We start from the raw sequence: 27,202 nt of genomic DNA, 5'->3' as shown, positions 1-27,202 counted from the left end.
CTTGCTCTGGCTTCAGCAGATAATGTATGAGTTTAGCTTAATCTTCTGATGTCACCTGAATAGATACATAAGTAGCATTTACCTTTTTCTCTCACGGCTGCTTAACTCACGTGTGTGCTTTGTTACTGGGGCTCTTCAGATAGCTTTTGTTTTTGAGAACTACGATGCGCTGAGCTAGCTTCCTTGAGCTATTATGAAGCAATCCCAGTGCCTCTAAACTGCTTTTTTTCATGCTTTTACGCAAGAAGAAATAGCCCAACCAAGTAGTTAAAGCGTTATGTGGCAACGAGAAATCAACAAGTGCCCTGGGAACCGGAAGACCAAGTTGCACGCTACGCACATCTTTGCAAACAGCTGCCAAATTCTCCAGCCAGCACCTACATTGCATTAAAAAAAGAAGACGGGGAGACGGGGGGGGGGGAGTGGTTGTAGCAGCTGGACATCTTAATCCAGTACATCACAAACAATGGGTTGGAAAGCACTGGATATTTTTTTTAATGCTTATTCTCATTCCGGGGTGAGCGAGTCAGTGACGAGTCACCTGAGAGATGCGCCCAGCAGTGTGTGATCGAAATGTGTGTCTTTTTCCACTTGACCTGCCGCTTGCGCTGCCAGTGCAGAGCCCGCGGACTGAACTGAGCAAGGCACACGCAGGGAAGCGCAAAGAGAGGAAGGGAGGGAGAGGTGGTGCCAGAACACGTTGCCTGCGTCTCTCAGAATGACAGGCTCCCCAACCTATCGTATCCTCTATTCTGGCGGGCTTTAAACAAACCTCCTGCAAATGTCTATGATTGGATAGTTGCAGAACAGGATCTGCCCGTTCAAGCAAGTAGGACTGTGGGAAAAGGGAAAGAGAGAGTGATCGGAGCGGCAGATGCCGAAAAGACCGGGCGCCCACAGGAAAGGGGGGCAGGATAATCTGATTTCCCTGCATGAGGGGTTTAATCCGCTGCTGTTCAAAGCTGCTGCTTCCGTTTTCCTTGCAGAGGAAAAATGCGTCCTTGACACGGAGCTGTTTCCAGGGGCTTGTATTTTTAGGCCTTTCTATATATTCTATTAATCAACCACAAGGTGGCGCTGTGGGGTAGCTCCATTAGAACGGATTTTGGTCTTTCCACGAGGTTTTTGTTCCAGTTTGTCGCGATTTAAAATTGAATACCAGAAATTCTTCGCTCTATACAAACCCGCGGAAAAAGCTTGGAAAACTCGGGCCCTGGAGGACAACGACGCCACGAAGGGGCCCCGCCAACTTCCGTGAGTGAGGGATCACAGCGCATGCTCGGAGTAAAGAAGCCCTCCAAGTGGGGCGGGCGCGGGAGATCAGGACCGCGGGTGCGGGGAGGGAAATGGCCCCACAAAGCAGGAATGTTGCAGGAGGCATGAGAATGTCCTGCCGAGCGTAGCTGCAGGATAAGGCAAGGTGCAGGTGAGCGCAGGAATATGTAGGTGCCTGGGAGTGAATTTAGCACAGGGTTGTGCAAGGGGAGGCATTGGCGTGGATCCAGGAAAGCGACAGGGTGGGGAAACCGATGAGAGAGTGGAGGGGAACCTTAGGTAGAAGGTGCTTATTTATTCAGCACGCATATGCGCCACTGACCTGCGGTGCGAGGCAGAACGGCCCTTTCTCAAGGCGGACATCTGATCAGCTGTGCACAGCGTTGGGGGCGGAGGCTGCCAGCGTTAAGGAAACCGCCGCGGGGCTGGTTGCACAGTGGCTGGTGTGCAGTGGACGTGCAGGCCGAAGGCGCCGCAAGGCTCTTCAGGATCTGTCTTAGTGGTCTGAACATGTGCATTGGCATCCGCAAGGGATGGCGTTTGCCCCAAAGGATGGATATAAGAAAAGCGACTGAGATAGACCACAGGGCATGAGGTTCGCTTTTGCATCTCTGGACGATGAGCATATCTCGAGACTGTGGGTTATATTCCGATCTGGCATTTGGGGCTGCAGGAAAGGGAATGGTTTCATATCCACTTTGGGGTTTGCACATTAGTGAAAAGGTTCAAAGGCCATTTGGCAAAATAAGGTGAAGTGTAGTTGCTAGGGCATTGTGTTCGAAAGTAAGCAACCTTGCATCTGGTTCTTGCTGAGCTGTGAAGCTCCTTTGAATGGCCTTTGGCAAGCCTCTCTCTGGCTAATCTACCTCACAGGTTATTATGAAAACAAAATGCTCACTAGGTGTACATTCACATGTAATAAATAGATCTCAGTGGACCTCTACCTAGGAAGTTCCGTCCTGGGAGAAGCAACTTTCCTACACCAATAATAGCTTGTAACAGCCCTCAGCACCATAAGAACTCCCATAATCCTCAACCAATATGGCAACCTTCCCCACATTCAGAGGACACCAAATGAGAGACTCAAGGGAGGAGATCCCATCCTACTCCCAGCCCCATCTTCTGCCCTTTCCCCCCTTTCTGGGCACATTCATGGAAAGAAGCCATAGTAAGTTTCTTGCAGAAGGAAGGGACTTTAATGGAGGAAACTCAAAATACCGCTCCTAGAATCAATTGTAAGCCAAGCATTTTTCCTTATGTTAACAGGGCCTGTTACTAATACAGGAGCTGGGGAACGTCCTGGCGGAGGGCCTCTTGGTTGCATCACTGAAGCACTAACAGGAAGCAGATGTCCCTTGTAAGTTTCTTCCTTAGAATCCTCTCCCCTGCCAGCCCAGGAAAATCATCACGGGCTTCTGGGCACCCCTTGCAGCGATTTGATCCTTGCAGCCTTTGCTGTGGGAATGCTGTGGGAATGCTTCGTTGGTTATCCCCAAAGAGGAATGTTTGAGCAAAAGTTAGAGAGACCCTCAAACCCAAACACCAGTGAAACACTTTGGAAGTGCTTAAAAACTGGTGTTGACATCTATTCAGAAGTCAGAATTAAAGAACCCCAAGAAAGAGTAATTAGCCAAGGTGGTAAGAGGCACCTCAGCTGGCCTGTTGCAAGCATGCCCTATGGCCTGCATGTGGGACATACTTATACATTTATGTCAGGCAGTTTGTTTTTCTCCTGCAATTTTCTGTATTATACAACCTTTCCTGAAGTGCCATGCTTTGTTCCCAGATTAGGACTCTGCTGATTCATGGTTGCTGGGCTCTGTTCTGCCTCCTCCTTGCATATCTGATTATGTAGTTTACACTGGGTGTGGGGAAGGCATGCTTAGGTTTCGGCAACTTAAAAATAAACCACAACCAGAAAGCCCCCTCCTGTGATAAGGAACCAGCCAGGTTGCCAGCCCATTAAACTTATTTGATTGGCCACATAAACAATGCCCATCAAGAACTCCCTCAGATGTGAGCAGTGTTTTTGGCCTCACTTGTAAAAATGCCCCTGGAGTTAGGCGGTCCCCAGTGATGAGACTCCAGAAATTGCTCCTCCTTGCGATTGCAGCCTGCTTGTTCAGCTGCTTCTCCATGGACCACCCAGGGACCTCCAGAAACTGGTGATGGTTTTGCAGTAGGTGCTTGTGCAACCCTGACTTCCATGTAGATTAAACTTTTGCTTCTTTCCACTGCCTCTTTGTTCAGAAGGATGTGTTTGAAAGCACCCCTTCTTTAAGGTGGAACTGTGTTGGATGCCTCTCATCCCTCTGTTCTCGTGGAGAGCATTTTGCAGCCAGCTTCACTCCCAGCGTTTGTGGTCCCTGCCAAGTTCCTCAGGAGAACCGCTAGCAACCAGCAGCTTCTGCAGAAGGGGGTTCCAATAGCTGCAAGGCACAGAGCTGGGAAGGGTATGAAAATGACCAGCACAGCAAAGACTGGATTGGCCCTCACCCAGTGGATCCAGATGGAGCCAATGCCCAAGGAGGCCGACAGGCTGCCCAACATGGTGCAGTGTGGGACCATTGAAGAGCTGCTCCACCACATGGTGCCACAGCAGGCACAGCCCTACGTGCCCGAGTGCTGGGAGGATGCCTGGCAACAAGTATTACAGGCAGCGAATTCTGAGCCAGCTGGTGTATCGGAGGAGCTTGGCAGACTCATCGATGCCCCTGCTGAGGTCATGCCAAGCAGGCCTCTTCCACTGAAAAGCATGTGGGTCCTCCAGCTCCATCGAGAGGATGACATTGAAGCTTACCTGGAGGCCTTTGAGTGGACAGCTAAGGCCCACCGCTGGCCCAGGGAGGAGTGGCTGGCCCGGCTGAAGCTGCACCTGAATGGCAAGGCTCTCCTAGCCTGCAGCGTCTTGGAGCACAACTCAGCCCACGCCTATGATGTGGCCAAGGAGCGCATCCTGCGTCTCTATGGCATCACCACAGAGACGCAACGCCAGTGCTTCAGGCAGTTCCGATACCAGGAGGCCAAGGGCCCCCGAGAGGCCTGCCGGAAGCTCCGGGCACTTGGGCAGCGCTGGCTGCAGCCGGAGAAGCACACCAAGGAGCAGATCTTAGAGCTGCTGATCCTGGAACAGTTCCTGGCCATCCTGCCACAGGATATGCAAAGCTGGGTCAGGGAATGTAGCCCCAAGACCTGTGCCCAGGCAGTGGATCTGGCGGAGGGTTTCCAGGTGGGAAATGAGGTGAGAGGCTGCAGATGCAGAGGAAGGACTGCTTCGCTTAGGATGTTGTTCCTGTTTACATTCGCTCTTTGGCTAAGCCTGGTGTTCACCTTATGTGGGGTGCCTAAGCTAAGTATGCACATGGGCCGTGCAGGGGGGGAGTGTCGGGAGCTGCCGCCCAGCCCATCGAGGGCAGATTGAGGAGAGCCATTTATCTAAAGAAGAGTTGAAGAGCAGGGAGGGGACGTTCAGGTGACAGAATTTCCTTATCTCAGCCATCTAATATGGCTTGATCATTTTCAGAAAGAAGCAGACCATTCACACATACATTGTTGTATGCATTGCATTGGGCCTGCGTTTGCTGCTTCCGAAGCCAGCTATTTCCGGGGGTCTTCTGTGCACAGGCCAAGGACCGCTGTATTATCAGTCTGTTTGCTGAAGTTTCCACTTGTGTTATGGTAGTCGCTTCACGGTTCTTGCAGTTAGGATCCATCTTGTAGATCACATAACCTGTGACCAGAGCGCCATGCAAGAGCACACGTTTTGCATGAAAAAGGTTCCAGGTTCAATATACAGCAGCTCCATGTAGAGCTGAGACTCGGGGGAAAATCCTGCTCAAAATTTTGAAGAACTGTTCTTAGTCAGTGTTGATAACACTGGGCTAGATTGACCAATGATCTGGCTCACTACAAAGGACCATCCTATGTTAATAGGAAATAGGGGCTTCCCCTTTTCTTATGTACCGCGACACATGTGATGTGAGTATATGTACACACCGTGCTTTACAGATACACAGGATGGCTGTATGTCCACAAAATGGTATATACACACATAGTCACCCCCCCCCCACATGGCAGCCTTCCCTAGCCTGGCACTCTCCAGATGTGTGGGAAGTACAGCCTGGCTAACAAGCATGCTGGTAGTTGGAGCCCAGTATCTGGAGGGCACCTGGAGGCTGGGGAAGCATGCCCTGTGGCCTGCATGTGGGACATATTTATACATTTATTTATTATATTTCTACTGCACCCATCAGCCCTTCCCACACGGTTTTTGTAATGTGTGAAGCAGGCATCATAACTGTCACTGATATAATTTATGGGTAAGTAGCATAGCTTTAACTGGGATGGGGAAAATGGAGGCTTTGCCATATCTTCTGTCGGGGCTGCTGTTTTGGTGCCATAACTGAGCTGTGAGAGGCAGTTGAGTTTATCCAAAGGCTACATCCAACCTGAGAAAAATGGCATTTTCCCTTAGTGGCTTTGGGGATTGCCAGGATTTGGGTTTCTGTTGATGTTGTTGTGTTCCATTTCTAAACATGCCGTTTCCTCCTTCCTGCCCTGACAAGCCTCCGGTGTCATTCAAAGATGTCTGCGTGAAGTTCTCCCATGAAGAATGGGCCCTCCTCACCAAGGCGCAACAAAGTTTGTATCGCGATGTCACGCTGGAGAATTTCCAGAATGTGTCCACACTGGGTGAGGATCTGCCTGCTTCGTTAGGCCTCAAGTCTGGTTTCCACAGTGACACAGTACAGGGCTCAAGGCTGACTCTCTCCGAGTTCCCTGTGAACTAGTACTGAACAAGTGCAGTCAGAGAGGGAAGTTCCCCCCTCTCCCATGTTGGGTTGGTTTTGTTTTGTTTTGTTTTGGGGGTGAAGGAGCTTGCCTGTTCCACAAGGAAGGGCAGTGCTGAAGCGCCCCCTGGCTTGCAGAAGGCCCCAGATTCCACCTCCAGGTGAGGCTGTAATAAATTCTTCCTGGTGTCCAGTCAGTGTCAGCATTACTGAGCCAGATGGACCCATGGTCTGGCACAGAGCTCTGTACATTCATTCGCTCCTCAACATGGCACACCAGAGTCCACTGCTTTCTGCATGATGCACTTTCTGACCTGGATTGTACAGATAATCAGGCTGAGGATTTATGCCACAGAATAAAGCATCTTGCCCTATGGAGGGCCGCACTTCCCTTCCAAGCCTGGGATCTCCATGATTCACCTTCTGTGGAGGGGTGACTGCCTCTGAAGTTGTATCTTGGGAGATTTGGCAGGCACACAATAAATCTAAACCCTTTGAAGGGCTAAAGGTCTATTCATACAACCATTGCATGAATATTTTTTTAAAGAAGGAAATAGCAGGTCTATTTAGATCCCAACTAACTTGGGAACCTTGCATGGACTTTAGCTCTTTGCCCCCTGCTGCAGACCCACTCTGAATCAGTCCCCTTCTGCCAGAACAGTTACTAATTAGTGTCTCCGCATATTTATTTAACTTTTATCCTGCCTTTCTGATAAATAGTGACGGTGACTTTCAGAACTTTCCCCTGAATTGTGAAGTTACTGGAAATGTTTCATTAAAGGTCTGTCTGGGAAAGGCAACCTGATACCCTCCAAATATTTTGGATATGAATCTCATAAACCCTGACCATTGGTCATGCTTGCTGGAGCTGATGGAAATAGTAGTCCAAAACATTTGGTAGACAACAGGTTGCCTAGAAGCACCTTTATAAAATTTGCTTTCCTGAGTTTCCTTGGTCATGAACCAGGGCAGTTAAAACAGGATCTAAAACTGGTTTTAGAAGTGTTATAGAGACATGCCAAAGATAATGACCTTTCTTTGCTTTTCTGCTTTGCCCATTCTTTCTTCTCTGTTTTATGTGGCAGGAGTTCCTTTGGAGCTACCCGAGCTAATTGCCCAGATACAGCAAGGGGAAGAACTGTGTTTTCAGAGTGATGCCATGAGAGCAGATTTTCCAAAGAGTCAATTCAGAGGTGAGGAAGGAGCTTAGCTATGATTCACCTGTTTTGGTCATGAGCCCTATTTATTCTACAACAGTTAAAAACATTCTTCACTGCTCTTAAAGTGCAATCCTGTGCATATTTAGACTGAAAAAGGCCTACAGCTCCCATTTTCTAAAACAATCATGAGAGGTTGAGCTGTCCAAAATTATTACTAATTCATATAAGATTTTTAACCTGCCTTTCAGGATGGACTGCCTTCACAAGACAGCTTATAATATTCCAAAAATATAAGCATACAAATTAAACAGACACAGATAGCAGTAGCAGCATTATTAGGCCTCCACTACAGACTAGAATAAGCATGTTTTCATGTTACCGTTTTTTAAAAAGCTGGTTGTGATGAAGCCATCCATCTCTCTTTGAGGAGGGAATTTCCAAAGTGTGGGGCCAAGAAAGCCCAGTCCCTGGTACCCACCCTGGTGAGACAGAAGTAGGGCTGCTGGTGCTAAATGAACATTTAGGAATCTTGTAATAGTAGCCATGACATTGCTACTAGAACTGCAAATTCAGCAACCAGAAAACTGTAATTGAAAATAAAGTTATCTGGCTTGAGTAATTATATATAGGTGTAAAGTTGGCTGATGCTGTAATGGGCTAGTGAATTATATGTTGTGAGAACTGAGATGGAAGGTCAAGGGCTATGAATGGTATATATTTATATTAAGTAATTTAGATCTTGTCTTTTAGAATAAGCCCTCACTAAATACTAAAAAGCATGTCAATCAGAATTAAGGAACATTTTTATAAATTAGTATGGAAATGGTACCCGACACTGGTAAAATTATATGAATAATAAATACTCCCACTTAGGTTGGAATGTGATCAAAAAGTGGATACAAATCAGGTTCTGGAACATGGAGGCAGGAGTGAAATTTTCAGCCACAAAAACTAGGATCCTGTGCCTAAGAAAATGGGCAGAAATTCTTGGCAGCATGTTTGCTTATCAGCCCAGATGGCTTAGGGTGTTAGCTTATAAATGCACCTGCTTCTTCTCAGGTTTCTAAGGTACCTCTGAGCTTGACATGCCGCCTGAACCCAGACAACATTTAAAGCCCTTACCGAGCTGCTTGGCAAGAGCAGCTAAAACAGTCTTGCCACTATTTTATTTTATTTAAAGTTTTTCTCTGTGCCATCCCATTACTAAAAGTCTCTGGATGGCTTACAGAGGTCTCTGTCAGATGACAGCCACCCTAAGTGCCCATGAGATGCTTAGGGGAGGATGAGCAGAGTGTGGCTTGGCATCCCCCGTCTGGTGTTGTTGCCAAGCCACCTCCACCAAGATAGGCAGCTGTGCCGAGAGGCCTCGCCCTGGCTTGTGAGCTGAGGCAGGGGCCATCGGTGACCCCTGCTCCGCCCTGACAGGTGGCAGTGGGGAGTGAGGGAATGGCAGTGCCCCCATGGGATCCCTGAGAGAGGGCAAAGGGAGGGGAAGGGAGTGGCCTACCCCCAATGCACCTACACATCATTTGGGTGTGTTGTTCTTAGGGTGGCTTCTAAGCCAGGCCGAGAAGTCTGGCTTAGGGTGTTGTGCAAAGACACTCAGAATGCCACATGCAGGTTTTTGGCTGTGAATTAGACCTTGTCATCTTTGTGCTCCTGAAAATGTGATGTGATCCATTCTCCTCCCTTTCGCCTTCTTCTCATGGCTGAATCAAGATGGCTATAAAAGGACTAGTGCAGAATCTCGTCCTGTTGCTTTCAGTATCGCGGAGGTGCCTCTCCCAGTTGAATTATTTATCTGTGCTCATGCAGATTTCCAAGGAAGGCAAGGACAGATCCTTGTCCCAACAGGCTCCCAGTCAAGAAATATAGCAAAATGGATGGGGCTTTCCTTCCGCCAAGATTCAAGTTAGCTCGAATCTTCTTCTCCCTTTCTCAAGTAAGCAACAGCATATCCTTTTCTGCTTCCTCGCAAGACAAACTCAAATCCGTTTTCCTTCTTTTTGCCACAGGAAACTCGCTGCTTTTAAGCTTTAAGGACCATGCTGTGGCAAAGAGGCCTCTTCCAAAAAGAGCCACAAAGGCAGACCAAGAACTGGCCCGAGCAACAGAAGCAACTCGGGACTGCTCAGGGCACTTGGGGATGGCCCCGCCAAGAACTGGCCCCACAAAAAGGCAAGGGTCAGCCCCAAAGGCCAAAGGCCCTAAAAGGAAGAAAATGACCCCTCCACCAACACGGGGGGAGGCCACCTCCAGGAGCAAGTGGTCCCAGCCATCATTGCTGGGAGAAGCAGGCCAAGGGCAGGACTCGGACATCCCCATTGTGAGCACCAAGCCCCAGAAGAGGGCGAGGAGGCTGCCGCCGCAGGACGGCCCCCCAAAACTGAAGAAGCAGCTGGTGTCCGTGGAGAAGCCCCCGAAGCTGAGGAATAAGCCCGAGACTGCAGGAACGCCCCCCAAGCTGAAGAAGGAGCCCCCCCTGCACGAGAGGAAGAAGGGCCAGTGCCAGCAGGACACGCAGCGGCTGGCTTCCCCGCCGCCGCTGCCGCCCCTGCTGCAGGTCAACCTCCACGAGGCGGCGGCGGCGGCTGCGGCGGCTGCGGCGGCGGCCCTGCCAGTCATCACGTGGCACCCCCCGTTCAGCGCCACGGTGGTCTCCGACCTGGCGTGCCCGGAGTGCGGGCGCACGTTCAAGCAGCGGGCCGACCTGCGGCGCCACCACTACGTGCACACGCGCGAGAAGCTGTACGCCTGCAGCATGTGCGAGAAGAGCTTCCGGCACCGGAGCAACCTGCACATCCACCTGCGCACGCACAGCGGCGAGCGGCCCTACCAGTGCCCGGACTGCGGCAAGGCCTTCTCGCAGAGCTGCAACCTGCGCACCCACAGCCAGATCCACAGCGGCAGCAAGCCCTACCGCTGCTGCATGTGCGGCAAGGCCTTCAGCCACAGCTCCAACCTCACCATCCACCAGCGCGTGCACACGGGCGAGCGCCCCTACCCCTGCTCCACCTGCCCCAAGCGCTTCAGCGACCGCTCCACCCTGGTGCAGCACGAGCGCACGCACACGGGCGAGCGCCCCTACGCCTGCCACGTCTGCGAGCAGCGCTTCAGCCAGATCTCCCACCTCGTGAAGCACAGCCGCGTGCACCCGGGCGCCCGGGGCCCCCCCAAGCCCCCCGCGGGGCTGGCGGGGCTGGGCGCCGCCGAGGGCTGCTTCCAGCGCTCCGAGGACGAGGACGCCTTCCCGGTGACTGTGCCCGAGCCGGACCCGAGCCAGGCCTGAGTCTCGCCGGCAGGGGGCGCCTCCGCCAAGGCCGCGGAGCTGCATGGCCACGTGGGAGGAGATGTATAGGAAGGGTGGGCAGAAAACGGGGAGCATGGGCCTGGGCGCGGGGAAGGGTCGTGGCGAGGGTGTCAGGCTCTGGTCCTGGGCCCACTTTGCTGGCGCTGTTGAACTGACTTCTAAGCGAAGGTGCACAGATGCTGCCCCACTGCGTGGTCGAGCCGGCCAAGCTCCTTCAGGATTCCATGCTAAACGCCTGGGTGGGCTTCCGTTCCCGCTGATCGCCACGCAACCCCAACCTTTCTCTTTTGGTAGGTCTTTTTTTTAAAGGAGGGTCCATTCTTCAAGAACTGACTCACTCTTGGCCTGCCCACCTGCTCTGTGTGTCCATAATACCCTGTAGGTAATACAGAAGCGGCAATCCGGGCAGTGGAGTAGATCCATGGCTGTTCCGGAGTGAAGAGGTGGGCATGACTGCAGTGTGACGGCAAAGAGGAAGCCAGTAAAGATGCTGGGTGGGAGTGGAATAAATGCCTTCAGGAACCATCTGGGAGGGAAACGCCAGAACTTTTTTTGGTGTTGATGGGAGCTTCTGCCACAAATGGGTGGTTGTGCTGTTGCTTTTTGCTACTTGCAGGAGATAATTCCGGTGGATCTGCACAGGAGGTCTTGAGTGTTTTTTCTGCAAACAAGCCCAGTGGGTGGGGTAGCCCAGGTTCACCTTGCTTGTCTCCCCACCCCCCTACTGTAAAAGTCTTTTGTTCTGGGCATGGGCAGACCTGTTGTGAAAACATTTCGATACTGTCCCCTTGTCTTCCAGTGCTTTTTGCGCATCAACATCTTGTGCACTTCAAAAACTGCAGACATGCTGCCCTCGAACAGAGCCCAGAGCTTCTGCTGCCTGCCGTCCCCTGCCTCACTGAGCTGGATCAGGTTGCCAGTGACAGAGCCTCAAAACCAATGATGGGAATGAACACTCAGACTGAATGCCTTGCCCCCCCCCCCCCCAGTTTTATTGGAGAGATCACCCAGGCCCCCTGCAGTTACTTTCAACAACATGCTCCCGGGTAGCAGTCCGCACAGCAAACTACAAGCTTTTCGAACATATGCAGAGTGCTTTATAGGTTCTGTGTCACTGTACACAGCAGCAGGGCAGATGACAAAATAATGGGAACACAGTCAAAAGGATGAGACATCTGCAGAGGGGACGTAATGCAATAGCACTGATTACAGGAGATTGTCATGTAAATCAGGTAATGGATGATTGTCAGTCTTGGCTGTGGGTTTGAATATATAAATTAGGATGATTGCAATACTGCTAGGAAAATGCCCTTACCAGTTTTGTTGCTGTTAGCACAAGCATAGAAAGGGGTTCATTTTCCTTGAGGTGCCCCCCTTCTTTGGCTCTCTGGCAAGCTGAGAGTTCCAGTGTCTTAAAGGAACAGCTCATAGAAGTCTGGCTTGGGACTGGTTCTTTCTGAAAGAGAGGCAGGGACACCACAGGTTTGATTTTATATCATAAAGGCACATATAAGCAACCTTCTCTTATAAGGATTTATCTAAATTTTCCCAACACCAGTCTGTGCAGGAATCACCCCAGAGCAGAGGGCCTGTGTATACACCAGTTGGAAAATATGCCTGGAAGCACCAATTTGCACATGCATGTGTGGGCCAGTATAAAACATTTTGTGGGCTAGTAAATTTTTATTGCTAGAAATCTAAATAATCTTCAAAAATTGATTTATAATACAGCTATGCATAAAATAAGGCAAGACTTGCAGTCATACTCTAGTCTTGGCTTGGCCAAGGAGAACAGCTGCTGTTAAAATGACCTTTCCTCCTAAAATAGTGTTCTTTCCCAAACTTTACCATTTAAATTACCACAGAATACCTTATTAAATGGCAAAAATGTTTGATTCCAATTTTCTTAAAGGGAAAAAGCCAAGAGTCTCTGGAAGTATTACATATCAATAACTGGACTTGGAGTTCTGGATAGGATGTCATTAAATATTACGATGCATTCAGATTTGAACCTGCTCCTTCCAATATTGTATGAAGATTTTAGTGGAAATAGAACGTGGTGGGTGGAAATAGAACTTCCTTGAGACAATTTTTAAACCATTTGTTTCTGAACACTGGTCTTGTTTTGGCAGTAAGAATACAGCTTCTCCATCACTTACTTCCAATTACATAATCTATTTGATTTTTGTATTGGCCATCTGGTGATGACCACATGTACAGTCTTTGGTTGCTTGAAGTATGTATTTGCAATAAATAGATGGTTGGCTTCACAGAATTCTACATGTCACTTCCCTGTTTCATTTCAGAGCCCAAGGCCAAATTATCTCACAACACTGGAATCTGGTTTGTTTTTGCTTCTTTTTGGCTGAGTAACCATTGTTAGTAAGGGAATGGGCAGGGTATGCCTTTGTAAGTTTTAAGGCAGGAATAGTTGCAGTGAGAAAAGATTTATAATTATTCCTGTACAAAGAGATGGGCATAACAGAGTTGCTAGAACAAAGAGGAAGTGAAGCAGGAAAAAGGCTAGAAGAGGTGGAAAACATATGTAAGGCTAAGCATGGAAGATAACATTCTCTAGTCCGCCTGTAAAATTTCATGAATGAGAGAAAAGAATTTCATGTTAAAAGCTTCATCTGGAAGCACCATTCATCTTGCGGGCACCAAACAGCACACAAGTAGTATGTCAAATATGTTGTCAATTTATATGGCCACTGAAAGGAGTGAGCCAAATTGCTGCTGCCAGTCAAGGCAAATGCTGTTAGGCAAGAATGACTGATATTAGATAGTGACACAGATGTACTTTAGCAGTCATATACAGGGCATACCACCAGCTGATAAACCTTTTAAAGCTTCACCAAACTGGCTGTGACTCTACACCTGTATTTCTCTGGAGATAGAACAGGACTAATGTTCTCTTTAAAAAAAAAGAAGCACTATGACTTAAAATTTCATGTCCTTGCTGGTAACTTGCCTGGAAGAATTCTCCACAGTTCCAGAGAAAGGAACTCTGTATGTATTCAGAGACACAAATTCAAGTCTTCATGAGCTCAAATACAGTCCAGAAGGTGCTGCGCACACCCATGGGAAGTTGAACCCTTGGGTCAATTCTGAATACACAAAACAATATAAATATAAAGGAAATTAAGGTGAGGAAAATTCCCCCACAAAAAAACACTTCAAAATATCATGGGATGTTGACAGGTTGAGATGGGTTTAAAAAAAAACCTGTCAACCAAGTGGGCTGGCCAGACTGCCCCCAGAGGAGAGCCGATTGCAAGAGACACCAAGGAAAGCCTGCCATGAAGAAAGATCAGGAAGGAGGCCGTAGAGGCACTGGGGTGCTTAAGGATTTATTACAACTAGGATCCTGGAATGCTCATCTTGGGTCAAGTTCATCTTGCTCTCTGTGTTCAAAGCCTTGTTGGGTCCTGTGCCTTTGGGAGCTCCACAGATTTCACCTACAAGGATGAAATGCTAAATAAATATTGCAAGGTCCTTCACACATTAAAAGTGCTACTTCAACACACAGAATCATAGAATAGTAGAACTGGAAGGAGCCAAGAAGGCCGTCGGATCCAACCCCCTGCTGGTGCGGGATGCCAAGGTACACCATGCCATTCAGATGGCTGTCCAGTTTTGAATGCCTCTAGAGTGGGAGAGCCCACAACCACTCTAAGCAACTGCAATATTGCTCTGACAGCTAGGAAATGTTTTCTGACATCTTGCATGAATCTGGTTTGCTGCTGCTGAAGTTCATTGTTCCATGTCCTACACTCTGGAATGAGTGAGAACAGATCTTGACCTTCCTCTTTGTGCCTTGCAGGTACTTGTAGAGTGCTGTCATATTCCCTCCTCAGTCTTCTCGTCTCGAAGCTAAATATGCCCACTTCTCTCAGTCTCTCCTATTAGGGCTTTGTTTCCAGACCCTGGATCATCTTTGTTGCCCTCCTCTGAACCCTGGTGGATCGTGCCCCATGACTATGTTCCTCAGCCTCTGGCTTTTGAAAGTTCTCACTCTTGAGAGCCAGAACTTGCCCTCTCCTCTCCTTCCTTGCTTGCTGAGTTACTGAGAATCACCCAGAAATCTACTGGTGTACCCTGATTTTCTTTCCGCTCTAGTCTTGTTATAGGTTTCTTAGTGCCATTTTTGCTGCACCGAAGGACTAGTTTCTTGGCAGGTTTCAGCATAGACTGAAATGCTCCAAAGGGGTTAAAAAATCAAAACGCCAACCATAATCCTAGAGAGGCTCCGAAATAGCCAAGGTTAGGGAGCGACGGAAAATGCTACTGCCGCACGCTTTCCCGCGCCGCCCGAAGCGGGAAAGCAGTGGAAGGTGGGCTTTGGTTTGATTACCCCAGCCCAGCAAATCAAAGCAGGAGCGGCTGCCCAGGGTAAGTGAGCTTTGGGTGCACTTGGCGGGATGGGAGAAGGTTGGTGGGAAATGGCAAGGAAAGCTGAGAAAGGGCTGGAAGAGCTCCGGGTTCCCCCTTCCCAAAGCCACGTGGTCCATTACGCTCAGGAGTTTTAGGCTGGTCCTCTTTGCGACCGTGGGTGGGCAACTCTGTTTGGAGGAGGGGTCCACTTGCAGTTGGTCTCCGGCTGGCACTACCAATTGCACGTGCTTTCTTCCTAGATTTGGAAGCCACCACCCTAAGCTGGTGCTCGTCCAGATGGGTTGGACTACAACCCCCAGCATCCTCTGGCGGAGGATGCTGGGAGTTGTAGTCCAACCCATCTGGACGAGCACCTGTTTGAGAGAAACGGGCTCTTTCGATACTATAACGTGCATTCAGAGTGGACTCTATACGTGCAGCAGAAGGAGATGGTAGAATCCTGATGCAGTCGAAAGGGTTGTACTATTCTTAGAGGATGCCATTTTTAATTTTTTCCCCCGTTTCTCATTCGCAAGTTAAAAACAAACCAAAAAAGACACGTCGGGGAGAAAAGGGTGTAGCCCAGCGCTCGCTTCCTGTTGAACTAGCTTTCTACTTTCAGAGATTTTTCTACCTAGGAGAAGCGCTGAAACACATGATTCTTCACTCACCCCATCATCCGCCTGAAGTGGTACGGTCCATTCTTCCGCTGCATTCTACTGCATGGGTAGCTCTCAGGCCTGGCTGCGTTAGAACGAAAGGTGAGATGGCCCTTTCCATTGGCTCGGCTGGGGGTACCTTCCTGCTTGACTCCTCCCCTGCCAGCACCGGCCCATCTACCTGCCCGTGTCCGAGGGAGCAGCGAAACGGCCGGCCCGCTCGCTCCATCGGCTCAGCTGGGACGACCTGCAGCTCGCTTCGCCCCTTCCCTCCCAGAGCCAATTCCAGCTGCTCCTTATAATATGCTGTTAATTTAGGGAGAATCCGTAACTTTATTTGCTGGTGTTCCTTTTCCCTTTTTGTATGGTGCCTATTAAGCTGGAATCTCCTGTGGCGGGAGGGGGGGGGTAGCTAACATTAGAATGTAGGAGCAATACTAATAATAATGTCTCCTTTGCTTGCCCAGTGCCATTGCTTTTGGCTGTCCCAAAGATTTTCTTCCCAAAAGCTTCCAGTCCTTCTCCTCGGTTGTCCTGTAATGCCACAACTTGCATTGCATAAGTGCTGTGCTGTTACTCTCTTCATTAAACTCCCTTCTCAAAATCTTCCTTTTTCGTGAAGCATTTGGTACAAGTCCCTAAACCCAGTGCTTTACTGTAATTGAGTTAATGTGTCATTGAATTTATTTATTTATTTATTTATACATGCTTTCATTTATATGTTGCCTACTACCATAGTCTGTTTACTCATGCCCTATTTCTTTTTCCTTCCTCCACTGTGTCTCCTATTTTTAGACTGTAACCCCTTTGGGGCAAGGAACTCTCCACTTGATTTTTATAAAGCACCCAGTCCATGCATTACACTCCTGAAATAACTAGGATACTATACATGAAGCAAAATGTGGCAGTAGAATCAACTGCAAACCACAGAGCAGGGGGATATTTTTAAATGAGGCCCTAAATTAAGACTTTCCCACAAACAGAACACCAATGCCACTTTCCCTGATTCATGAGCTCTCTGTTTGCAGTGAGGTAACATGTATCCCACCTACGATCTGATGAAATTTGGTCAGTTCTTTCCTCCTGTTTCCATCACATTTTGCAGCAGGCACAGACCCAGCTTTAAGCCAGATTTAAACATTCCTATAGTGAACTGCTTGCATAACAACTCTGGTTGCTACCCCATTTAAAGATCCCCCCATGTCTGCATGCCAAAAATCATGCACCATCAGTAAGTCAGTGGCTACATCTGCACCAGAGACGAAGATGTGATAATAGGTAACAAGATTTGGTGATGGGCAGATAGGCTTATCAGGCTTGCATCCTCCTCCTTTTTCTCTGGGGGTTTCTGCATCCTTAACAACCAGTCTTGTGTCTCCATGCCAGGGGTGAAAAAGGAGGATAGCATCTTCCTTGTTGTGTTACAGCTAGAGGACAGAAGCCTTGTAAGGTGTCCCTAGGAATTAAAGGTTGCTGTCTTAAGATGCAAAACCCTAGGCAACACCCACTGAGCTGAGAAAACTACCAGGGTTCTATTTTTCTGACAGAACCATGCCTACGCTGCCTTACCACAGATTCCTCTAACCACAGGCCAGAGCCCGGAAACGGAGTGTTTCTCTTCAGCAGGAGCAGCTGAAGCGGAGAGAAGTTCCAGCAACATGGCTGGCCATCAACACGCAAACAAAATGGCCACTGCTCCAGGAGAAATGATGGATCTGGGGCTTCCCTCAGAGGTTCAGGTGAAGATGGAGGCCCAGTGCCAGGTGGAGGACAGCACGAGAGAAGGAGGCGGGAAGGGCCTCTGCGTGGCCCAGCTGGGGGCCATTGTGGAGTCTGCCAGAGAGGGCTCTGCCGCCAGGGTGAAGCAGGAGCTCGGAGAGGCGCCGCTGAGGAGCTGGGACTGCCAGTGGCAGCGGGTGCTGGAGGTGGTCCCAGTCCCCGTGAGCACGCCGGGATGGGACGACCTGCAGCTGCCGCCTCTGACACAAGGGGCCAGCACCGAGGCCTGCCTGGCCACCTTCGAGCGCATGGCGGATGCTTCCCAGTGGCCTCGAGAAGAGTGGGTGGCTCGGCTCGTGCCCATTCTCAGCGGGCAAGCCCAGCAGGCCTACTTCAGCCTGGATCCCAAGGACAAGGGGGACTACGGGAAGGTGAAGGTGGCCATTCTGAGGCTGGATGACTATATTACGGCAGAGGCTCACCGCCAGGGCTTTAGGCATTTCTGCTACCAGGCTGCTGAGGGGCCACGTGGGACGTGCCGGCGGCTGCAGGAGCTCTGTCATCGCTGGCTGAAGCCCGAGAGCCAGACCAAGGAGCAGATTGTGGACCTGCTCATTTTGGAGCAGTTCCTGGTTATCCTGCCACAAGACATGCAAGACTGGATTAGGGAACGTGGGCCCCAGTCCTGTGACCGGGCTGTGGCCCTGGCTGAGGAGTTCTTGCAGGAGCAGCAGGAGACTGAGAGATGGGCCCAGCAGGTAAGAGCTTTTCCCGGTCCTGGTATTTTCTGGCGATGGGGAAAGCCATCTTGCTTTTGCAAGCTGGAACCTGGGTTCTGCTCAGGGAAGGGTCTCAAGCAGAAAGAATAGCCTTGCTTCAGTATGGCTGCCAAGGATCTCTGCAAGGAGTAAACATACCAGACCAGCAGGTTTGCAGACTCTTCTTTTTATCAGGACTGTCCTAAAAGATGCCTTTTTAAAAATAGGTCTTTATGGGATGCATAACTTCTTTGATCCCAAGGGCTACCAACGTTCATTCACAAATGTGTGAAGGGACGTGCATCCCTCCATATATCTCTGCTCTGTTTAAGAAAGCTCCATGCAGTTTGCATATTCTGCCCATTCTCTAGCTAGTGCCACATCACAGATGCCAGCTATTTTGTCGCTCTCAACATCTGTATGGAGAACTTAGCCACCGGAGACCCTGCTGGATCAGGCCAAAGGCCTCTCTACTCCAGCATTCCCTTGGTGGCCAAACAGGCGCCTGTGAGACATTCCCAAGCAAGATGGGGGCACAGTGGCACTCACGTAGCACGTAGGGAGTGGAATTGTGCCTTGCATAATGGAGGGACTATACACCCATCATCATGACCAACGGCCACTGCTAGCTGTATCCTCCTCCATACAATTCAACCTGTCCATACAATTTATGCTTCTCTGTGTCCCACAAGGCCTAGAAACTTGACTTTTTAAGGACATGAAAGCTAACCTTTGGATGTGAGTTCTACACCCAGCATTAGTTTCTGTGCAGTCCAAATTGCCAAAGCCCTGCACTAAAAGCGTCTTACCCCATTTGCCCCATCTCAGGTCCACTAATTTCCCTTTGCGTGTTATTGTTTCAGATAACGGTGCCAATTGAGATGGTGATTGTAAACTCCCCTGCTGCAGATCAGGCTCTGTCAGAGGCAACACAGAGACATCCACGCAGGGAGACCAAACAAGCTAACAGTGAGGATACCGGCTTGCAAGAGAACTACAACCAGGAAGTGTCCCAGAAAGGTGGGTCTGCAGGATCAGTCCCTGACGTGCAGGAGCCTGATTGCTCCTGGTGAGGATTTTGAGTGGATTCATAGCGCTGCTTTCTTCCTTGACTGTGAAGCAACCTCTTGACATGAAAACGCTTAGCAGGCCGGGCTCGCCACAGGCCTCATGGAATCAGCTAAATGCATTACCACTCCAGACCTGTGTGTTGCTGGTTGCCTGGCTTTTATGCCCCCCTCTCCACTCTAAATGCCTCTCCTGAGGCTTAACTGCCATACAAAATATCTACTTTATCCTTTTAACAGGAGCCTTTCTTTCTTGTCTACCTTTCAGAGCAGTAGGGTGATCAAATAGAGAGAGGCCTTGTCTGTAACGACTCCAGACTTCCCGAATGGGTTCCCATCAGGGTTTGATCAGACCCCATCTTGGGAGAATTTTAAGCAGCCCCTATTTTACCCCAGTCTTCCTTTGAAAATGTTTTATTGGACTATTCTGCCCCAGAGTTGTAATTATATTATAGCAGTGCAATCATGTTTTACAAATCTTTGTTGCCTTATTAGTGTACCTGGTTCTTATTACGTGAATTTTACTGTTACAAGCTGCCTTGGGAGGGATTCTGCCCTGAGAGGTGGTCTAGAAATATTTTAAATAAAACTGGGATTGCCAGGGATGGTGGCTGGGAACTTCCATGTATGAAGCAGGTATTCCCCTGCTGAACTGTGGGGCCTTTGCTTTCTCCCTCTTTTGCCTAACAGAAAGCAACTTTGTAAGCCGAGATGGAGACAAGGATGCACACCAGGGAGACCCTGCAATGGAAGAACAAATCAGGAGATCTCACGGAGGACCAGGAGAGGCCTTTTTCGCAAAGGGCGACCCTAGGAAATCGCAAGCAAGCGAACGAGGCTTGGGGAGGCAGCCGAAGGGGAGCTGCCTCTCAGGGAGAGCGATCAAAGACAGAGGGCTTGGAGGGATCCTGGCCGACCCAGAAGCCAAGCGGCACCTGTGTAAAGAGTGTGGGAAACGGTTCCGCAAGAAGTGGGACCTCATCAGGCACGAAAGGATTCACACAGGCGAGAAGCCATACCAGTGTCCAGAATGTGGGAACAGCTTCAACCGGAACACAACCCTCACAAAGCACCTGCTCATCCACTCGGGAGAGAAGCCCCATCAGTGCGCCTACTGTGGGAAGAGGTTCACGCGACGCTCACATGTCGTGAACCACCAGCGACGCCATTCATGGTAGGAGCCTCTCCCTTCTGGGCTTGGAATTCCAGCCTGTGCCAAGGTTTTGAGATGGAAGTGCATGCATGGATGGGAAGTGTGGCCTGCAGGAAGGTAGCCTAGAAGGATTATGGTGAGACCAGACCAGACCAGACCAAGTGGGCTTCGGTTGTTTTCCAGGCAACTTCCAGAGATAATGCATAAATGGGCAGCATTCCAAGGCAGTATGTAAGCAGCTGGTTTAGCCTTCCCCTAATACGATTATGGGCAGGGGCTGCGGCACAGTAGCAGAGCGTGATTTGCATGCAGAAAGGCCCAGACTCAGTCCTTGGTGTTGCGGGTTATAAAGAATCAGGTAGCAAGAGATGGGAAGGAAAGGAAGACCTCGGTGAATCCCTGTGGAAGTTGTCAGTCAGAGTAGAGTGGAATAAATGAGCAAATAACATTTGATGAAATCTTGGCTGGGGAAGAAGGAAACTAGAGATGGGTGAATCTGTCTGTTTCCAAACTATGTCATTTTCACATGCACGCATCCCATTTCTGCATTAATCTGCAACATTTCGAACTCACACAGATTAAAATGCATTCTAAATGCATGTTTCTAACAGTGCAAGCATGTGCCGTCCAGTAAGAAGTCAGCTCCACTGAGTTCAGGCAGACATACTCTAGATCAAGGACAAGATTGCAGCGATCTCCTCCTTGCATGCTGGGTAGGCTTCCAGACATGGAGGAATGAGCCATACGGTTTGCCTTCTAAAGTTGATAAGCCCTGGCTTGACTGGCGTGGGGTGGTCCACACTCAGTTTCAGGTTCAAACGATGTTCCAAATGGATAAAGCGACAAGGCTTGCCTGTTCTGTTCCTCTGATCATGTTTCCTCTGCTTTGGTTGCAGCCAAGGAAGGTCTTGATGAAATGACAACTGCTTCAGGTCGGTGTGATAAATTTGGAAGTGTGGAAGTACTTAATCCTCTACCCAGAGGCAAAGGGGATCACCAATTGCTTGCATTGCAAGGCTCGGAGCACAGGCCTGTTGCAGAGGGGCAGCTTCAACAGTCTTTGTTGCTTGTGTGTGTCTTGGATCCGGTGATCAAAAATACATCTGAGGAAAGCAGCTTTCAGGGTGTCCGTTCCAGTCAGGCTGAAGAAGTTCCGGCTCTTTTCTGTTCTTTGGCGGAAGGCAGTGAGCCCACAGGAGCATCTAAGAGAGGGGGCTTCATCCAACCCTGTTTGATCCTGAATGGTGACAGTGACACCCAAGTCCAGAATTCTTTGGGTTTGGGGATTGACAGACCCCGTGCTGAAGCAGCAGTTAGCCTTTCATCTCAGCATTGGCAGGACACCGAGACCAAACTATCAGATGCTCCTTGAAGGACTGGGAGAATTGCCCATTTTGATGCAGCCACTGTTTTTGTACCAACCCTGCCTTGCCAAGTCAGAATTGTGCTTGCACTGCTTTGCTGTATCCGTGCCTGAAGCGGACTCTTCTCGTCAAGGAGACAAATGTGAGGCATTTAAAGAGGAAACTATGCCCCAGAGACAGAGGATGGCTGGCAAAAATGACACCTGCCCTTGGGGGCACTGTGTAGACTGTCTGCACTGAACACCGAGGTGGCCATTCCCAGGGAAATAAGGCATAGTCCAGCCTGGCCTTGGTTCAGAGAGACTCTCGTGCTTCTGCAGGCGATGGGACTGCCACCTGATGCGAAGAGCCACTTGCCTGGTGCATCCCGTGCCTTTCGCAGCAGCTCAGTGTGCAGCAACCAAGGGGTTTCAGGGTGGGGTTCATGTTATCGGCTGCCCGTCTCTGTACATCCAGCTGTTACGAAAAGCTTAGGTCCAGCAGCTAGTTGAAAATTGAGTAACCCAACTTGGGAGGAGGCAACAGGAAATAGACCAGTCTCTCATTCGGGTTTGCGCTGGCTAAGGCTGTCTTTACAAGGCTGTACGGCCATTCCTTGGCAGTCCTCACACACGTCATTTGCCTAATGCTTGAGGTGTGAGGTGTTACTGAAAACCATTAAGCGTTTTCATTTGAATGTAACTCTTTTAAAATAGAAAATTAATGCAGCACCTGTTTGTAATAATTTATTGCCATCTTTTCCAAAATGTCCAAAAGCTGCCTCTAAGCAGCTTTGATGGGAGAATATATAAATTAGCAAACATTTATGAGGTCATTTGTCCCAATAAAAACTATCAACAGTCACTGTTGTTCCCTAAGCAGGGTAACCCTTTGCTTTTCCAGCCTATTCTAAAAGTGTACATTTTTTCTTAAAGTGCATAGTTTATCTAAGGGGAGAAATTCAACTTTTCTTAGCATGCTCTTTTAAAAAAATCAGACTCATTTCTAAGAGCAGTTTGTTGTCCTTCTGTATGGTGGGGTCAGGGATCATGCCTTTTCTGTGTTCCATATAAGCAACATAGATCCCCCGTATTCTGAACTAAAACTCCCATAAGCCCCAGTTAGCACGGCCAATGGTATGGGAGTTGCATTTCAAAACAGATGGCCTTGCCTACCCTCTTAGATTCCATGGAGCCATTCCTCAGATCTTCTGTCTCCAGTTGACCAGGCTATAACTAATCACAACAGTTGTCCTGAAGCACGAGAACGTCCATTTCCTGAGTAAGGAAATTCAGGTATCTTGGCTAGAGGAAAGAAAGGGGCTTCATCTAATTTAGGTGATCTTGATTCTCTGCTCCTTCACAGAATCCTGGAGTCCCATCTTGTACCCCTTCTCATTTCTTAGACATCCTGCCTGATTCGTGATCCTCTGATTTAATCATTCCACTTAGAAAATCCATTCATTCATTCGTTACTTAAATACAGAAGCTGGGAATTTAAAAATACCAGTTCCAGCTTGGAAAAGATCAAGGAGGGACCCTTGACTGAAGGGACTCGACCCTCTGGCCAAAAGAGGAGCCGGGCCACACTCTGTGCTGGGATTCCTGCAGTCTCTTCCACCTTCTCAGAAGGGAAAGGTCAATCTTGATCACATGTTTGCAGTACAAGCTCCTCTTTCACTGTTGCAATTCATTAGCCCAATGTTCCTGCAGTATAAAAGAAAGGAAGGGCAGTTATGATAGGAAGCTATCAGTAGAACCAGTAACACACAGGCAGCAGTGTGGTCAAATAAAGGAGGGCAGTGCTTAAGTTGCACAAGAAGGAGATTATCTCCTTGGTGACTGAGAGGGAAGACAGCTGGTCCAGAAACATGGAAGGAGAAACAGCTTAAGCTGAACAGGAAAAGGGTTATGTTTCAACAGGGCGCACATCCCCAGCTTGAAAGCAATGCCACAAACTGTTTCCAGCACAAAAAAGGACAAACCTAGAGATGATGCTGACAGATCCTTACCTGGGAGGAGGTAAGAACAGGCTCCAGGTTGCCATAGCAGCCTTTATGGTGGCGGATCAGATCTCCCCAAAGCACGATATTCTTGCAGCTGAGGAAGAGAAAGACTGCAGGAATCATGAAGTCTGTTGGATGCTGTGACAGCCCCTGTGATACCCTGTGCCTGCAGGGGTGGTTCCACTATGCTACAGGTGCCATCTTGGCATGGCGCTCAGCTTGCCAAAGTGTGTGTTAGGTAAGCCCAGGCAGGAGGGGTTGCTTAGAGTAAGACATGCTTCAAACAACCCTGAAAGAAGTCGTGAGTTACTTGTTCCCTGTTCAGACAACTGCTGCTGCCTGCTGGCATGGCATAACAAGCTACATTGAGCAAGGCGTTCAGAGCCATGAGGCCGAACTGGAGCACGCGAGTGCCCCACACGATGCCACAGTCCCTCTGGGTAAATCAAGCCACAACGGCCCGTCCTGTCCTGCAAACGAGGCCTCCAAGTATGGTGATCTTGATGGGTGCACAAAACCGAGAAAGCGCAGCTAGCATCCCAGTTCTGTCCATGCTACTGCATGCGGGAGAAGCTGCTTACCCTGGGCATTGCCCTTCTATAGGCAGTAACTGATGTGGCTCCTTCTCCAAGAACACTTGGGACAGGCAGATGATATGAGCAGCCATGGCACAGCCAGGGTGGAAGCAGTGCAAGGGGGTGTCATCATCCCCATCCTGAAGAGGAAGATTCCAGAATGCAGCCCTTGATACAACAAAATCCTCAACTGTCCCCAAACCAGAGAAGAACCTGATACGGTGTTTTGATCTAGTATCCCCAACTCCCCTTTTGACCTTACCTTGACCACTAAGTCCATGTTCCCCCATAACTCATAGCCAAAATGCATATCCTTAATTCACATTCCTTGCCCAACAATGTTACAGAAGCCAGACACCTGGCCTTGACTGGAATAAAACTCCCCCAGAAGCCTCAGTGGCCAAGCTGCCTGGCCACCCTTCCCGCACCAAGAGAGATTTCATCTACTTTGCTTTTTTCACTAGAACCTTCACAGTCAACAGCTGGTTCCCAGCTAAGCTTGCTTTATCACAGCAGCATAATTTAGGGTGGTGGGAGCCCTTAGCAGCTGCTGCCTTTAATGCAGCAGAATCTGTCAGGAGATCCCGATCCTCGTTCTGCCACCCTGCTGCAGCTACTCTCTCGAAGGAGGATCCTGTCATCCCAGGCTTACCTGGAATGTTTTCAGACAGATGCAGCAGTGTTGTGATGTTGCCACCTGTTTCTCTGACAGTGCTGGCTTCACCCCTTTGGCCTCCTTAACAGCTCGGACCTGCCCAAAGGCCACCGGCATGTGCAGAGGAGGCTCCAGGCCTGCAGGGAAGTCTCTGCAATATTCCTGCTTGAGCCAGCGGATGGTGAGGGGCAGGCGGCACCAAGGGGCAGCTCGGAGCATGTGGGCTAAGACCCGCAGGTGGAAGTCAAACTGCCGCTCCCGGGAGGTGCGGCGAGTAACGTGGGTGAGACGGCGGGAGGAGTGTGGGTGCTGCCAGGCCCACTCAAACTGCAGGAACGAACAAGAGAAAGGGAGGGCTGGACATCCAGAGGGCTTGCCTGAGGATTAGCAGAGGCAAGAACCACTAAGGAAAAGAGGCAGAGATGGGAAGTGCCTTACCCTCAGGGCAGCCACGTCAGAAGGAAAGCCATGGACAATCAGCACCATTTCCCTGCAATAAGAAAGGAGTATCACTTTCCCAGCCTGCAATGCAGCAAAAGCCCGGTTCCCAGCATGCACTGGAACCCTTAGCACAGTTGGCTTCAGAAACGGGCATATGAGAATAAAAGTCCAGAAAGAGGGAATTTTGAGAGGGCTACGGATCGGTGACAGAACGCACGTTCTCCTCATACAGGATTTCAGGTTCCATTCCTAGCATCTCCCATTTTTAATTTATTTATACCACTCCACATTTGAATAGTTTCTAGAGCAATGAACAATAGGAAGGTAAAACAGATAAAATAATAAAACCATGTTTAAGACAGAATATCAATAAAAGCATTGTTGATTAGTCAGGGACATCTTCCTGAAATATGGGTATTTTCAGGAGATGCAGAACAAAGGCCAGGTGGTCCACAGAAGTGGAGCCACTGAAGACTCCTTCCCACGTGACCTCCAGTTGGGCCACTGGTCGACATGGAACCACCCGGAACATGCCTGTTACATTTAGTAAGGTACTGCCTAAAATCTAATTACTGTCAAACACTGTGAGTCAGTTTTGGCAATAATAATTTAGATAACCCATGGCCCAACTGAAAATAGGGCACGTTTCTGTGCTCCCCATAATTACCAAGGCCCACGGCCACTTGTCTTCCAAGCCCCACCATGGCGCTTCCCGGCGTTGTGTTGGTCTATGCGTCGTTCAGGATTGACAGTGAAGCCAACATAGACCCGGCCCTGATAGCGTGGGTTGGTGCAGTAGAGAAGATAAACGCCAAAGAAGCCGCGCACTTCCACCACCATGGTTACTGTCGATGGCTTAGCAGGTCCAAGAGATCTGCAGGAACAAAAAAGCAAGTGTTAAAATAGAAATCCATCTCTCTGCCAGCAGCGCTACTATTGTTTTCCATCCTGCTCTGTAAAGTGAATGCTACTGTCGTTCAGGGCGGCAGTGTTTTAGTGTACAACGCCCATCATCTTTCATCATTGGCTTTGCTGGCTAGGGCTGAAAGGAACTGCTGATCAAAACTCTGGAGGGCCACAAGTCGCCCACCTCTGCTAGTTTCTGGATGCTGGTGTTCATCTTGCACTGCTTAAGAACTACATGCAAGCATTAACTCAGTGTTACCGCATTGGCGCAGAGCAACGGATTCGACCTGTTCATTTCCTGCCGTCAACAGAATTCAATCTCCATCTTAGGAAGGGCTGCATATGTTGAACTTCTACCTGTCGTCCCGAAGAAAGACCGCTGCCAAGAGAGGCGGGACAGCGGGGAAGACTCGATGCGAACCCGGTGCTACATTTGACCTGAGCAATGCCTCCTCCGGTGGCTCGCTTATCTTCCTCCACTCGCTCTTCCAGACTTGCTCCGTACCCTTTTCACATCTCCGACATTTCCCCTCCTTCCCGGCGCCTCGATCGCCCCATTTCCCAGCATCGCCTCACACCGAGCCCATTCTGACTTCCCGTCATGCACCACTAAACGCCCCCTCCCTCTTGCACGCGGACCCCGATTGGCAGTCGCTCAGCAACGCTGTCTCCGCCGCTAGCCGTTACTTTGAATCCGGCCACGTTCACAGGCGATTGGCTGATAGCAAGTCAGATCCCACCCACGGGGGCACCAGCCGCAGCGGCTCAGAATGAATGACTCCGTGAAAGCGGACGCGCAACGTAGAGTTGTGGCCAAAATGGAGAAGTGTAATTGACCTGCCAAAAAGATTTGCCCTGCATAGAATATTTAGTCTTCGGTGTTTACTTCTCCATTTAGTCATTTTAATAACTCTGTGGTAGTTGTAGAGTAGACTCGCATATTCTGGATGCATCCTATGTTTTAAACAGCCTTTCTTTTTCAAATGGGATAGGATAGCTCAAATCCCGAGTC

The 27,202-nt window shown here is 49.4% G+C and overlaps 3 protein-coding genes across 6 annotated transcripts; 2 read left to right on the top strand and 1 right to left on the bottom strand.

Moving 5' to 3' along the window:
• Window positions 1-853: 853 nt before the first annotated feature.
• On the top strand, window positions 854-10,514 carry LOC123032067 (zinc finger protein 550-like). The gene is made up of 6 exons (XM_044447691.1): window positions 854-1,254; window positions 2,542-2,632; window positions 3,526-4,516; window positions 5,841-5,967; window positions 7,151-7,258; window positions 9,241-10,514. The coding sequence occupies exons 3-6, from the start codon at window positions 3,731-3,733 to the stop codon at window positions 10,512-10,514; spliced, it is 2,295 nt and encodes a 764-aa protein (XP_044303626.1). The 5' UTR covers window positions 854-1,254; window positions 2,542-2,632; window positions 3,526-3,730.
• A 5,104-nt stretch (window positions 10,515-15,618) lies between these two features.
• LOC123032136 (zinc finger protein 24-like) lies at window positions 15,619-22,472 on the top strand. The gene is made up of 5 exons (XM_044447812.1): window positions 15,619-15,670; window positions 17,159-18,045; window positions 18,909-19,065; window positions 19,803-20,286; window positions 21,162-22,472. Exons 2-5 carry the CDS (start codon window positions 17,227-17,229, stop codon window positions 21,175-21,177), a joined length of 1,476 nt encoding a protein of 491 aa, XP_044303747.1. The 5' UTR covers window positions 15,619-15,670; window positions 17,159-17,226; the 3' UTR covers window positions 21,178-22,472.
• On the bottom strand, window positions 22,340-26,774 carry SLX1A (SLX1 homolog A, structure-specific endonuclease subunit). Of its 4 annotated transcripts, none has more exons than XM_044447818.1 (7): window positions 26,375-26,774; window positions 25,952-26,158; window positions 25,282-25,333; window positions 24,841-25,170; window positions 24,195-24,328; window positions 23,620-23,707; window positions 22,340-23,314 (listed from the first exon to the last, which is right to left on the bottom strand). In XM_044447818.1, the coding sequence occupies exons 2-7, from the start codon at window positions 26,122-26,124 to the stop codon at window positions 23,285-23,287; spliced, it is 807 nt and encodes a 268-aa protein (XP_044303753.1). In that variant the 5' UTR covers window positions 26,125-26,158; window positions 26,375-26,774; the 3' UTR covers window positions 22,340-23,284. The 4 variants fall into 4 exon arrangements, with proteins under 4 accessions (XP_044303753.1, XP_044303752.1, XP_044303755.1 ...); XM_044447817.1 differs by having other exon boundaries at window positions 26,548-26,774; XM_044447820.1 differs by having other exon boundaries at window positions 26,629-26,774.
• Between the last annotated feature and the right edge of the window lie 428 nt (window positions 26,775-27,202).

Source organism: Varanus komodoensis, unplaced genomic scaffold (genome assembly GCF_004798865.1).
Source record: "Varanus komodoensis strain SLA01 unplaced genomic scaffold, ASM479886v1 scaffold53, whole genome shotgun sequence".
Classification (NCBI taxonomy): Eukaryota; Metazoa; Chordata; class Lepidosauria; order Squamata; family Varanidae; genus Varanus; species Varanus komodoensis.
The sequence above is the reverse complement of the archived record's forward strand: the minus strand, read 5'-3'. Positions and strand labels throughout refer to the sequence as shown.

What these genes read in the sequence shown, in the direction of transcription:
- SLX1A (XM_044447818.1), bottom strand. Translation starts at nt 26,124, where the DNA reads ATGGTGGTGGAAGTGCGCGGCTTCTTTGGCGTTTATCTTCTCTACTGC. An exon ending in CTGACGTGGCTGCCCTGAGG is followed by an intron (nt 25,171 to 25,281) that starts GTAAGGCACTTC and finishes TCGTTCCTGCAG; the next exon opens with TTTGAGTGGGCCTGGCAGCA. An exon ending in ATAGAAGGGCAATGCCCAGG is followed by an intron (nt 23,708 to 24,194) that starts GTAAGCAGCTTC and finishes TCTCTTCCTCAG; the next exon opens with CTGCAAGAATATCGTGCTTT.
- LOC123032067 (XM_044447691.1), top strand. Translation starts at nt 3,731, where the DNA reads ATGAAAATGACCAGCACAGCAAAGACTGGATTGGCCCTCACCCAGTGG. An exon ending in GTTTCCAGGTGGGAAATGAG is followed by an intron (nt 4,517 to 5,840) that starts GTGAGAGGCTGC and finishes TGCCCTGACAAG; the next exon opens with CCTCCGGTGTCATTCAAAGA. An exon ending in CCAGAATGTGTCCACACTGG is followed by an intron (nt 5,968 to 7,150) that starts GTGAGGATCTGC and finishes TTTATGTGGCAG; the next exon opens with GAGTTCCTTTGGAGCTACCC.
- LOC123032136 (XM_044447812.1), top strand. Translation starts at nt 17,227, where the DNA reads ATGGCTGGCCATCAACACGCAAACAAAATGGCCACTGCTCCAGGAGAA. An exon ending in CTGAGAGATGGGCCCAGCAG is followed by an intron (nt 18,046 to 18,908) that starts GTAAGAGCTTTT and finishes TTATTGTTTCAG; the next exon opens with ATAACGGTGCCAATTGAGAT. An exon ending in CCAGGAAGTGTCCCAGAAAG is followed by an intron (nt 19,066 to 19,802) that starts GTGGGTCTGCAG and finishes TTTGCCTAACAG; the next exon opens with AAAGCAACTTTGTAAGCCGA.